Source organism: Pristiophorus japonicus, chromosome 21 (assembly GCF_044704955.1).
Source record: "Pristiophorus japonicus isolate sPriJap1 chromosome 21, sPriJap1.hap1, whole genome shotgun sequence".
In the NCBI taxonomy this organism is placed as follows: Eukaryota; Metazoa; Chordata; class Chondrichthyes; family Pristiophoridae; genus Pristiophorus; species Pristiophorus japonicus.
Genome location: NC_091997.1, coordinates 43213600 through 43227957, shown reverse-complemented (window position 1 = coordinate 43227957; position 14358 = coordinate 43213600). Strand labels below are relative to the sequence as shown.

Here is a 14358-nt window from a genome sequence, read left to right as displayed (position 1 = left end):
AGGAGGTGAACTTGGCTTTGACGATGAGGTTTTCTACCCGACAGGAGATGTTCAGTGAATCTGCGGCAAAGCTGCAGTCCGTGCAGGCACAGATCACAGACCGAGACAGACTGGTCCAACAACACACGTCCTTGGAACAGAAACTCTGCCAACTGGAGCAACAGGGGCTGATTCAAATCCTGCACAGGGGCAACGGAGACCTCGACATACAAATCATCCCCATTGTAGTGAGACAGGAGATGGCAGCCACATCACCGGCACCCAGGCACGAAGCCAGCAAAGGTACACCCTCAAACCTTCCACCCGACCCTGCTCCCTCGTTAGAACATGTCCCTCTGAGGGTTTGTGAGTTAAGCACTACAACAGTGTTCCCGAGGGTTTGTGAGTTAAGCACTACAACAGTGTTCTCGAGGGTTTGTGAGTTAAGCATCCCAGCAGTGTCCCTCTGAGGGTTTGTGAGTTAAGCATCCCAGCAGTGTCCCTCTGAGGGTTTGTGAGTTAAGCATCCCAGCAGTGTCCCTCTGAGGGTTTGTGAGTTAAGCATCCCAGCAGTGTCCCTCTGAGGGTTTGTGAGTTAAGCACTACAGCTTCCCTCTGAGACGCCCTGGTGCACAGTCGTGCAGCTATCTGGATGGCACTGCGCAGACCGCTCACTCGTTGTTTGCACAGATACCGGCCGTAGGCTGCTGTGAGCTCCTGCGAACCAAGATCAGAATTTAGAGGAAATGTTGCACTTAAGATAGGTTCAGATGAAGAAGGCCCATTGACCTCGTCCTTCCAGAATCAATTTTCCGCTGATAAAGTTTGCGATAAGGGACTGACATTGTTCTCATTGGAGAAAAGAAGGGTCATGAAACAGTTTTTTTTGAGCAGGTTGACAGGAATGGATAACACACAGGATATACGACACAGAAACAGGCCATTCGGCCCAACGAATCCATGCCGCAGTTTGTGCTCCACTCGAGCCTCCTCCTGTCTTTCCTCATCTATTCCCTTCTCCCTCATATGCTTATCTGGTCTCCCTTAAATGCATCGATACGATTCGCCTGAACCACTCCCTGTGGTAGCGAGTTCCACATTCTCACCACTCTCTGGGGAAAGAAGTTCCTTCTGAATTCCCCGAAGCAGATTTTTTAATTTGGAGTGCAGAACTAGAGGACAAGTTATAAAATGAATGAGGCCCACATAAGATGAGATTGGACGAATTGGGCTCTGGTCTTACCCAAGTGGGTTGCGACCATAAGGGGAGAGAACTTGCACCACATCAACTCAAAAGGAACTCTACCTCTGTGCATTTCGCAGTAACTTGCTTTGGGGATCTTTAGACACCCAGCTGACCAAAAACTAATTACAGGCTAAATAATCTTTCGCTAAACATTGAGAACCTCATGTAAACCAGTAGTAGGCTAAAGTAGTCTGTGTTTATAAGACTTCTACTTCCCTGCATTTATTGAATGTTGTGATGACCTGTAACAACCCCTCCCTCCACAGATCCAGCTTCTACATAAGAACATAACAAATAGAAGCAGGAGTAGGCCATATGACCCCTTGAGCCTGCTCCGCCATTTAATACGTTCATGGCTGATCCGATCATGGACTTGGGTCCATTTCCCTGCCCGCTCCCCATAACCCCTTATTCCTTTATCGGTACAGAAACTGTGTCGCTCTGTCTTAAATTTATTTAATGTCCCAGCTTCCACAGCTCTCTGAGGCAGCGAATTCCATAGATTTACAACCCTCTGAGAGAAGAAATTCCTCCTCTTCTCAGTTTTAAATGGGCGGTGCCTTATTCTAAGATCATGCCCTCTAGTTCTAGTCTCCCCCATCAGTGGAAACATCCTCTCTGCATCCAGCTTGTCAAGCCCCCTCATAATCTTATGCTTTTTGATAAGATCACCTCTCATTCTTCTGAATTCCAATCAGTAGAGTCCCAACCTACCCAACCTTTCCTCATAAGTCAACCCCCTCATCTCCGGAATCAATCTAGTGAACCTTATCTGAACCGCTTCCAAAGCAAGTATATCCTTCCTTAAATATGGAAACCAAAACTGTTTGCAGTGTTCTAGGTGTGGCCTCACCAATACCCTGTATAACTGTAGCTTTTATACTCCATCCCCTTTGCAATAAAGGCCAAGATTCCATTGGCCTTCCTGATCACTTGCTGTACCTGCATACTAACCTTTTGTGTTTCATGCACAAGTACCCCCAGGTCCCGCTGTACTGCAGCACTTTGCAATTTTTCTCCATTTAAATAATAACTTGTTCTTCGATTTTTTTTTTCTGCCAAAGTACATTTTCACACTTTCCAACCTTATACTCCATCTGCCAAATTTTTGCCCACTCACTTAGCCTGTCTATGTCCTTTTGCAGATTTTTATGTCTTCCTCACAAATTGCTTTTCCTCCCATCTTTGTATCATCAGCAAACTTGGCTACGTTACACTCAGTCCCTTCTTCCAAGTCGTTAATATAGATTGTAAATAGTTGATATAGATTGTAAACCCCACTGGTTACTGATTGCCAACCAGAAAATCAACCATTTATCCCAACTTTCTGATAGTCAGCCAATTCTCTATCCATGCTAATATATTACCCCCTAGCTCCGTGTTTGTGGAACTCTTTCAGAAAAAAATGAACCAGTTCTTCCCATTCCATTGACTCTTAATACAAAAGTATTGTTGGGATTTGTCATTTGAAGCATCCAGTGCCATCTATTGTAAAAGATAAGACATGGTCTTCTCGCCTCTACCCATGAGGCCCTGGTGCTTTGCCCAACAGTAAACCCCTGGGGATGGGAGTTCGGTTGGAGGCTTTTTAGGGCGCTCATGGAGACGGGACGGTAAATTTTGCACCGGAAAATGGTTTGCGACGGCAGCCAAAAAAATTGGTTGCTGTGCCCTGAGAGTGGAGTGGAGGGCTAAGGGAGGGATTCCACACCTCTCTCAGAGCGCTAGGCAGGGTGAACAACTGGAAATCCGTTGCTAAAGAGCCGGCCTCAGAGCACCCGAAGAAAGGCCTCCCTGCAAAAAATAAAATCAGCACAAAATACATTCCCGATAGAGTACTCGCAAAAAAACTCCAAAGAAATATCAATTCCACTGACCTTTTTCAATCAATCCTTCCCGTAGCGCCCCAGGACTTTCTCCGGCGGTCTCACAACGGGGCGCTACAGGTGCACCTCCAGGCAAATATCGCATCGCTGTCGAAGCCGGTGCTCACGGGCGGTACTGCTCAGCGAATGCCGGCGCTCCCGGCTCCAACCCCTTTAGCGACCCTGTTCCAACCCTTCCCAGGGGCGCTAACCGGCCCGATTTCTCCCCCAAGGTGTTGCGGGCAGCAGTGGGAATTGGGCGGCAGGAGGCTGGGCCGGGCGGGGACCAATGGGAACGGCTCCGACAGTCAGCTGTGGGCCAATCGAGGTGAGGGGACCCGATCTGTATAATTAAAGAAGGACCCCGCTGCCTTACTGCGTGTGTCTCGCTCGCCTGCTCAAAAGAGCAGGTTACCATGGAGACACGGCAGGAAGACAGCGGGATCAGAGGGTGGGTAAGTGACTTCCTTCATTTAAGTGCCCACCCAGACCGGTTTCCGCCAGGCGGGGAGCCTTAAAATGGGGGTCTTTGCCTCCATCTACAACTCCAGGGAGAAAAGAAATACTTAGATTTATATCGCGCCTTTCACGACCACCGGACGTCCCAAAGTGCTTCACAGCCAATGGAGTACATTTTGGAGTGTAGTCACTGTTGTAATGTAGGAAACGCCAATTTGCGCACAGCAAGCTCCCACAAACAGCAATGTGATAATGACCAGATAATCTGTTTTTGTTATGTGGATTGAGGGATAAATATTGGCCTGGACACCGGGGATAACGCCCCTGCTCTTCTTCGAGATAGTGCCACGGGATCTTTTCCATCCACCTGAGAGAGCAGACGGGGCCTCGGTTTAACGTCTCATCCGAAGGACGGCACCTCCGACAGTGCAGCAAGACAGGAAATGCTCAGTTGTTAAGCCTCAGGAAACTGCGTTGCAGATATTTAAGGCTTGTAAATTAACTTTTGTCTCTCTGCTTTCTCTGACAGATGCTTCTCCAGCACCAGCTGCCCCTGGAGATGTTGCTGAAGTTACCAGCCCCAGAGCAGAACCCCCTCCACCTCCACCACTGCCCTCATCAGCAGAGAGTGTCACTATCCCACCACCCCCTCCTCCACCTCCCACCGTAGCAGAGACTGGGACTGGGACTGGCCCACCAGCAGGTATACCACCACCTCCACCTCCCCCACCCCCACCCCCTGGACCCCCAGGTGCTGGTATGCCTCCTCCTCCTCCACCCCCTCCCCCACCAGGAGCACCCCCACCCCCACCCCCACCAGGAGCCCCAGCTGCCTTCTTCAATGCAGCGTCAAAGGTCACCACAGGTAAGTGTCATGAGATCGCTGCTGATGTTCGCTTCGGCAGAATACTGATCACATGTGCTAGTGCATTGATTGACAAGTGACTGTGCTTTGCGTCTGTTGGTGTTGCTTCTTTCGTGGACATGCGGAGGTGTTTGGGTGGGTGAGCCTAGTTCCTGCACTGTTAACCATCTCACAGAGTTACGCCAATTTCACTAGTAGTCACGTGAGGGAGCAAAGCTTCTTAAAGGGGCTTCACACGGATCCATTTATTAATGGTTATAGAGCAGGAGCACTGCTGTATGGTGGAATAGGGGACACTCGACTAGCGCGGCCTCTGTCCATTTCAATCCGGTCTCTGTCTCCCATCCAATGTTGTCCCGAGAAGGTGGTAATGGGCTGCCATTTTAACAATTGTTTGTACAAAGGGAGGGTCATGCTAGGCCACGTTGGAGGGTCAACCGCCTGGTATCGGACTGAACTCGAGTGCAAACCAGATCAGGTTAAGGCGGCAGGTTTCCATCCCTCGAGGACGTTCGTGAACCAGTTGCACTATTCCACTCAGTGAATCTTGCACGGACAGTCAGTGGGCCGGTGCAACTTGTGTCACTCTGACATCGGGTGAGGGACTGAAGGTGTGGGTATCGTTGTGCAGCACTGGTTGGGCTTTTGTGATACCTTTAGGTAGCTGCATGTGTTCCAGAGTTATTCCAGCATGGCTGTGGGTGTGAATGTGCTTCACTGGGGTGAATCTTTCAGTCTCCTGGTGTTTCTTCTGGTTTGCTGTGCTTGTATGCTCTGTCACACCTGCAGAATTCTCAGCATGAATACTACTTGGTCTTATTGCACTCGGTAATATCTCTTGTCTCGCCCGCCACCCCAGCCTTCAATGTAATGGTGTTTTTACTTGGCAATGTTGCTGCCCTGTGGTACTCCCGCCACTGGGGATGATCTTCAGCACAAACGAGATAAATGTTATCCCTTCGATGGTTCCCTGGACCTGAATTGCTGTGGGTGCTTAAAAAGTGGAAAGCAATGCCGAACACAGCCTACCATCTCCACTGGGCCACAGACAGGCCTCTGTGAGCTCAAAGCGTCTCACGGCAAGGTAGAGGAGTAGGCCTCAGGTCTCAACTTGAGAGTCGCTCTCCTCAATGGCAGCTTTCAAAGATCCATCAAGAGGAAATGGTGGTGAGTTTATTGGTAGTTCTCAATGTCATGGTGCCATGAAACTTTCTCACACCTTATATGGGTAAGAATGTTCAGTTCACCAACGTGTGGTGTGATACCAAAGTTTAATTATAAATGGAGCCAGATTACCACGCCTGGAGCTCAGGTCACCTGACAACAGTGCACAGTGCTTAAACACCCCGCGTTACACCCCATTCTACACTGGCACTAAACAATGCTTACCAATTGGTGTCAAAACACCTTCTCAAGGCTGTCACTAATGAAATGACTCATGGGTTTTGATGTGTCATTGGTGTCAGTGATAGAATTATAAAGGATCTTTTCAATGCACAGAACTAACAGGAATAGAAAGAAAACAAAAGACTTGCATTTATATTGCGCCTTTCATGACTTCCTTCCAATAACTGCCCACCCAGCCTGGTTTCCACCAGGTGGGGAGCTTTAAATGGGGGTCTTTGCCTCCATCTCTAACTCCAGGGGGAAAAGAAAAAAAGACTTTGATTTATATAGCGTCTTTCACGATCACCGGACATCCCAAAGCGCTTTTCAGCCAATTAATTGTAGTCACTGTAATGTGGGAAGCACGGCAGCCAATTTGCGCACAGCAAGCTCCCACAAACAGCAATGTGATAATGACCAGAGCATCTGTTTTTGTTACCTTGATTGAGACACTGAGCCTCCGCTGGAATAGCATGAAAAATAACTCTAAGAATGCAATCGTTACGTTGCTTAGTAAGATTGAGGCACTCGCCACAGATGCTGCCTGATCTGCTGAGTATTTCCAGCATCTTCTATTTTCATTTCAGATTTCCAGCATCTGCAGTATTTTGCTCTTGTAAATTCCTTTGCCTGTTATAGTGTAAAAGGGGGTTCTGCCTTTGTGAAGCTGGCAGTTAAAAAGGATTCCATACCAAGTCTGTTTCCCACATTACAACAGTGACTACACTCCAAAAGTATTTCACTGGCTGTAAAGCGCTTTGAGACGTCCGGTGGTTGTGAAAGGCGCTATATAAATCCAAGTCTTTCTTTCTTTGTTAATGCATCCTTAGTAAAAGCACTCAACACAATTTCAACCCCATTGTTCCCTGATTGTACGTGGAACTATTAGCTTACAACTCACTGCCGGTGATATTTCAGTGGCTTAAAGTTTAAATTAATGGAGGGAAAATTCAGCAGCAAGAGCCCATGTTTCCATGACTACCTGTGGGTGCCACTCTTCACCAGGTGCGGCTAATCAGAGAAACAGCCCTAAAGTCACATGATACTCCTCTGTTGCCACTGTACTGCCGGTGTTGAGTGGGTTAACACCTCCGCTAAAATAGCTGACGGAGGAATGTTGCATTCCTGAGTGTTCATCAGCTAGTTAAACTAACAGTATCTTCTAGACTCCGATCCTATTTTCACTGCTAGTCCACTCAAGTATAACAAGGCTTGCAGCCAATTATGAGAGCTGTTGCTCGAGCCAGGGTGTCCCTGGAGATGGAGCACGCGGTGTCCACCAGTACGCTCGCGGCCTTCCGCGAGAGGTGGGCACTGGAGGGACTGGAGTGCATCATCACCCCTGGCAACCAAAGTTTAATTTGATATAAGGTTTCGTTAAAGTTTAAATTGTTAATTTGTGGGTTCTAGTGCCCTTGCCAAAAGGGGGCATTTGATTTATGTTTCTACTAAAATCGTTGAAGCCAATTATGGTGTCATGAGGAAGTCTCTAAGATCTGGTGAGTTTTTAGTCATAGGGCCTGAACTTTATGGGGCCCTGTTAAGCCACTCTCCCTGCTTGCATTTCTCCTGTGTTTTCCAGGCCCAGGAATTTGGGGGCTAACATCTTTTCTCCATTGGAAATATAAATAAGTTTATGAAAAAATGAAGGCAGGTTAAGAAGTTCACCTGAGAGCGGTGCACAGAGTTTCAACACTCCAAGAGATTGCAACTTGTTTAAAAGAGTGAAGTATGTCCTGGGTCACTTCTCCAACAAAATAAATATCTGGGCCCAACCCTTCCCCAGCCTCTTCCACACAAATACTGCCGAGGAACAATAACCACTGCACAGATTGCTTACCAATAATGGCCTTCACCCAGCTATGAAAAGTAATCACATCAAAATAACCTTTCTACAAAAAATAGTTGCCTAAGCAGAACATATAATGAAAATAGATAGGTAAGGTAACCCTCAGGATATCTACATTTCTGAATTATGAAGCCAACCTTATTCTTGTGGTAATTTTTAGCCCTTTCTCATCAAAAATCTTCTATTTACCTCCAATTTAGCAAAAGCTACTGCATGATGAATGAACATAACAGTATTACCAGAGTTGTTGGGATCTGAATGCACGGTGACATCTGATTGACCGAGGTTGTCCACCTGACTCATTACATTTTATTTCTGTTCCGCCAGCTCTTAAGATAAAGCAGCCAATCAAAACCAAGTTCCGAATGCCAATCTTGAATTGGGTGGCACTGAAACCCAATCAAATCGATGGAACTGTCTTCACTGAGCTGGATGACGAGAAGCTGTTGCAGGTGAGACACTGCCACTAATACAGAAAGTGGATCGTAATCTCTACACCTCCTCGGGCAGGGTGGCAGAATTTGAGGGCTGTCAGCTTGGCTCTGTTGGTACAACTCTTATCCGTGGTTCAAATGTTAAACCACGGCCCTTCGTAACGTTCAGGTAGAAATCCCTCGACACTGTTCAAAGATAAGCAGCGAATTGTCCTTGGCCAACGTTCGTGTTTTGATCAACATCACCAGAAAACCACTTTGACTGTTTTTTTTATCTCATTCCTGTTTATGAGACAAAGGGGCCGAAATTCGGTATCGCCCCATTTCGGGGCAGTAACCGAGGCGCGGAAATCCGATCCCGGCCGCGAAATTGGGGTTAGCGCCCCCCGGAGGAAGTGGAGAGCAATGTTGGGCGCTCCACTACTGCTCGGGGGCGGGACTGTGGCAGTAACCACGCAGATTTTCCAGCGCTACGCGGAGCGCCGTGGCCTCAGTCCAGCACTGATGCAGAGTATGGGGTTGCACTATCGCGGCATAGACGCGATGAAAGGCCGGCCTGGTAACACGGTAATTAAAAAAAAACAATGGGGGCTGCACCTCCCCTTTACTTTTTGCCCCAGTTCGCGACCTACGAGGCTGGCGCTAATATCGCACGTGACGGCCTCACGGGGCGCTGCCTAATTGCTGTCCAGGGTGAAAAGGGGTCGCCGCGCACGGTGTGCGACCAGCGGGAGCCAGGCACTGCCGGTTTGCGTCTCTGCTAACTCCCACACAATGTTGCGGGAAGCGGTAGCACCCCCACCCCGGTGAGAAACAGGGGTGCAAACGGGAGGCGCAAACGATGTGAATTGTCCCCCACCCCCAAATGGCCATGTACAGAGGATGGTGCTGCTCCCAACACTTTTCTTGGACTTGTCGCACAGTGAAGATCATGTCCGTTGTGCCCCTTAGTGGGCGGAATCCGCATTGCGACTCTGGGAGGAGCTCTTCAGCCACTGGGAGGAGAAGGTTGAGGAGGATTCTTGCGATGATTTTCCCTGCGGCAGACAACAGAGAAACTCCTAGGTAATTACCGCAATCGCATTTGTCGCCTTTCTTGAAGGTGGTCACGATTACCGCATCTCTGAGATCCCCTGGCATGCTCTCTTTCTTCCAGATCAGAGAGATAAGGTCATGATTCACTCCAAGAGTACTTCTCCACCATGCTTCAGTGCTTCGGCGGCGATTCCATCTGCTCCTGAGGCCTTGTTGTTCTTCAGTTGTCAGATGGCCTTTTCAACCTCATGCAGGGCTGGGATTGTGATGAGGTGGTGGCGGGTAGCATGCTGCAGGATGGAGTCAAGGACACTCACGTCAAAGACAGAGTCTTGGTCCAGCGGGCACTGACTGCCTCTTTGTCCTTGATGAGCACCTCTCCGTTCCTGGCTCTAACTGACTCCATCCCTCTCCCTAACATCAATCGGAGGGTGAATAAGACCGTTCGCAACCTAGGTGTCTTATTTGACCCTGATATGAGTTTCCAGCCACATATCCGCAGAATAACTAAAACCGCCTTTTTCTACCTCCGTAACATTGCCCGCCTCCGCCCCTGCCTCAGCTCTTCTGCTGCTGAAATCCTCATTCATGCCTTCGCTACCTCCAGACTTGACTACTCCAACTCACTCCTGGCTGGCCTCCCACATTCTACACTACGTAAACTTGAGGTCATCCAAAACTCAGCAGCCCATGTACTAACGCGCACTAAGTCCCGATCACCCATCACCCCTGTGCTTTCTGACCTAGATTGGCTCCTGGTTAAACGACGCCTCGATTTCAAAATTCTCATCCTTGTTTACAAATCATTCCATGGCCTTGTCCCTCCCTATCTCTGTAATCTTTTTCAGCCTTACAACACCACAAGATGTCTGCGCTCCTCAAATTCTGTCCTCTTGAACATCCCTGCTTATAACTGCTCAACCATTGGTGGCCGTGCCTTCAGCTGCCTGGGTCCTAACCTCTGTAACTCCCTTTTAAACCTCTCCACCTGTCTACCTCTCTTTCCTCCTTTAAGACGCTCCTTAAAACCTACCTCTTTAACCAAGCTTTTGGTCATCTGTCTTAATTTCTTCTGTGGCTCAGTGTCAAATTTATCTGTTTTGTCTGTAACACTACTGTGAAGTGCCTTGGGATGTTTTACTATGTTAAAGGCGCTATATAAATAAAAGTTACTATTATTAATAGGACGTTGAGTGCTTGGGCCGTAGGCGGACCTGATCCACGCACTTCGTGATTGTCGGCCAGGTGCTGGATCTCCTGTGCTTTTTCCACCCACCATTTGTTCTTTAGGTCAGCAGTTTTTCGTTGGGCCTCGGCCTTCAGTTGTCTGTAGGTCTGCTTTCTGTCTCTCGAGTTGTGGAGTTGTTTCCAATTCAGAAATGCCTTGCGTTTACAGTTTATTAGCTCCTGGATCTCCTGGTCGTTCTCATCGAACCAGTCTTGATGTTTTCGGATAGAGTAACCAAGAGTCTCTTCACAGGTGCTACTGATGGTGGCCTTGAGGGCAGACCAGGCGCTGTGGACACTCTGCGGCTCCGGTTCATTGGGGGTCATCAGGTTGACTGTGAGGCGCTGGCTGAATAGGGTGTCATGGTTCATCAGTCATTGAAAGTTGGCATACAGGTGCAGCAGGCGGTAAAGAAGGCAAATGGTATGTTGGCCTTCATAGCTAGGGGATTTGAGTATAGGAGCAGGGAGGTCTTGTTGCAGTTGTACAGGGCCTTGGTGAGGCCTGGAATATTTTGTTCAATTTTGGTCTCCTAATCTGAGGAAGGACATTCTTGCTATTGAGGGAGTGCAGCGAAGGTTCACCAGACTGATTCCAGGGATGGCCGGACTGATATATGAGGAAAGACTGGATCAACTAAGCCTTTATACTTTGGAGTTTAGAAGGATGAGAGAGGATCTCATAGAAACATACAAGATTCTGACGGGATGGGACAGGTTAGATGCGGGTAGATTGTTCCCGATGTTGGGGAAGTCCAGAACCATTGGACACAGTCTTAGGATAAGGGGTAGGCTATTTAGGACTGAGATGAGGAGAAACTTCTTCTCACAGAGAGTTGTTAACCTGTGGAATTCCCTGCCGCAGAGAGTTGTTGATGCCAGTTCATTGGATATATTCAAGAGGGAGTTAGATATGGCTCTTACGGCTAAAGGGATCAAGGAGTATGGAGAGAAAACAGGAAAGGGGTACTGAGGGAATGATCAGCCATGATCTTATCGAATGGTGGTGCAGGCTTGAAGGGCCGAATGGCCTACTCCTGCACCTATTTTCTATGTTTCTATGAGAAAAACACGTAATTTATTTTAAATGCCCCCGATTATCTTTCTCCCGGGTTGCTTGCAGCAGTGTCCAGGGGCTTCTTCCTTACTTCCTGGCGGCTCCCGGACAAGCCTGGAGGGTTGCCAACCCTAACAGGTGCTGAAGTGGAGGCTCACCTCAAAAATATTTACGTTTGATCTCGGGCCAACCTCTCTCCATTCACACGGTTTTGCTTTGACTTTCTCTGCCAAACACAGGCGAGGAGACCAAAATGCCCGGAGATAAGGGTGTTGACTTATGGGGAAAGGTTGAGTAGGTTGGGCCTCTACTCATTGGGATTCAGAAGAATAAGAGGTGATCTTATCGAAACATATAAGATTATGAGGGGGCTTGACAAGGTGGATGCAGAGAGGATGTCTCCACTGATGGGGGAGACGGGAACTAGAGGGCATGATCTTAGAATAAGGGGCCGCCCATTTAAAACTGAGATTCGGAGGAATTTCTTCTCTCAGAGGGTTGTAAATCTGTGGAATTCGCTGCCTCAGAGAACTGTGGAAGCTGGGACATTGAATACATTTAAGTCAGAGATAGACCGTTTCTTAACCGATACAGGAATAAGGGGTTATGGGGAGCGGGCAGGGAAGTGGACCTGAGTTATGATTGGATCAGCCATGAACGTATTAAATGGTGGAGCAGGCTCGGGGGGGGAGGGGGGGGGTGCGTATGGCCTGATCCTGCTCCTATTTCTTATGTTCTTATGTATTTTGAGCCCCCAGAAATTTTCATCACTTCAAAGGAAGGCAGCAGCACTTCAGTTGCTGCCAATGCCCAGTCCTGCAGCCCTTTGCCTTCATTGTGCTTCCATTGCCCCAGCAAGAGTCAGGCCCTTCAGCAGAGGAGGGGCCTGAGAGATAAATCCATCAGAAAGAAAACTGGTCGGTATGCATCGTTTAACAAAGGCCTTGCAGTGAGGTAGAGGCTGCAATTAATTCTCAGGGACAGGTCCAGCATCCATTACATGACCAGAAGCTGTTCATCAAATTTTAGTTTGAAATCCACTCCTTTAAGTCTCGGCTGTTTTCTTTCCTCTTCACTCTCTTTATCTCTATTTTCTGTCTTTATCTTTCACGTCCTCTCTCTCTTGTCTGACTTCTTTCTCTCTCTCTCTCTCTCTCTGTGGCCTATCCACTCAATCTTGTTTCCTGTCAGTTTTTGGATGCTGACAAACTCATTATATATTTCCACCAGCTTGTGCGTTTTATTACATTACATTCCATTCGAAGTTACCGCATTGTAATACAGTTCTGGATTCAGAGCAGTATTTGTGCTGGCCCCTCGATGACTCTGCCAGGTCAGGAAAGATTTCCCTGCAGAAGGCCAGATTGTTGCAAAATCCACGACAAAAATAAATCCCAATTTCTAACTGGCTAGAGATGTGTTGATAAGACTGCTGAGAGGTGCAATATCACTGAATTTCATTCACACTCTTCAGCTTGTCAATTTTCTTTTTATAGCTGCTCAGTGTAGGCTGGCAAAATGCGCACTGTCTTTGTGGGCGACAGTCGGTGTTTTTACCCTGTACGGTTTTATTTGATGGATCCAGTATGACGCCACTCTTGCTGTGGAGCCGGCCATTGCCCAGTATTCAGTGCACAATCCACTCCCACATCTTCACTGCTGCTGCAATGTAACCAGCTGGTGTGACAGAAAATGGCCCGGATTAGCTCATCCTCCAATATTCCCCATCTCCCTGTGGACAAACGCTGTCCCTCTGCTCAACCCATCCCTGTGCAATGCGGCCAAGAGCGGAAGTTTACTCCGTAGGACCCTACCACTCTGGCAGACCATCTTGGTCCACCTAATACTGATGCTGATACATTCCAGTAATCCTGTAGCTGGGAATTTTCTGGGTGGGGGGGGAACATGTTGTAAATATTGACATATTGACATACTCTCAGGCCCCCCTCTGCCCCCCCCCCTACTGTGGGAGTTCCTTCACAACAAGTACTGGAGTGGTTCAACAAGGCAGCTCACCACCACCTTCTCAATTAGGGATGGGCAATAAATGCTGGCCTTGCCAGCGAAGCCCACATCATTGAACTAATTTTTCAACAACTCCCAGGGACCTCCCCTGTGACTAGTGACACACTCCCAGGGACCTCTCTGTAACTATTGACACAATCCCAGGGACCCCCTGTAACTAATGACACACTTCCAGGGTCCCCCTGTGAATCTTGACACACTCCTAGGGACCCTCCCTGTGAATATTGACACACTCCCAGGGACACCCTGTGAATAGTGATGCATTCCCAGGGACTCCCTGTGAATATTGACACACTCCCAAGGACACCCTGTGAATAGTGATGCATTCTCAGGGACCCCCCCTGTGAATATTGATACACTCCCAGGGATCCCCTGTGAATAGTGATGCATTCCCAGGGACTCCCTGTGAACAGTGACACACACCCGAGGACCCCCTGTAATTACTGATACATTCCAGGAACTGCCCCCCGCCCCACCCCCCGTGAATATTGACACATGCCCAGGAATCCTCTGTAACTAGTGACATCGTGCCTGACCGTCTCATACGAACCGCAGTAAGTGAAGGACGTGTTATCATCACAATGAAGGGGGGAATAATGCATAAACATATCCTCCAAACGTTTTGAAAATTGAGCAGTGCTGGTGTATCTGGCTTGTACTTTTGGAACGCGCTCTTGGAGATTAGGGTTTGTGAATAAGGAATTTAAGTGGGAGAAACAAGCTGAAAGTGAATGGCCCTCAGTTGCCCTGAAAGTAAAAGCTGAACATAGATGTGGACACGTGGGCTGCATTGACCCTGCAGGTCCATGCAGGACCCAGCTGCCACAACAAACCCCGCTCTCGGCTTCTCCCTGGTCGGGTCTGGTCCTGGAATCGGAGGAATGGCTGTAAGGGAAGCACAGGGGTAAGGGCTTTCCAGCCCGGAGACAGT

The 14358-nt window shown here is 48.4% G+C and overlaps 1 protein-coding gene across 1 annotated transcript in view; it reads left to right on the top strand.

Moving 5' to 3' along the window:
• Positions 1–14358, top strand: part of LOC139233974 (formin-like protein 1) — a 279898-nt gene that overhangs the window by 221024 nt on the left and 44516 nt on the right. Inside the window, exons 15-17 of the mRNA XM_070864712.1 lie at positions 45–282; positions 4079–4414; positions 7977–8101. Of these exons, the coding sequence (XP_070720813.1) occupies positions 45–282; positions 4079–4414; positions 7977–8101 (699 nt within the window). The remainder of the gene's footprint in view (positions 1–44; positions 283–4078; positions 4415–7976; positions 8102–14358) is intronic.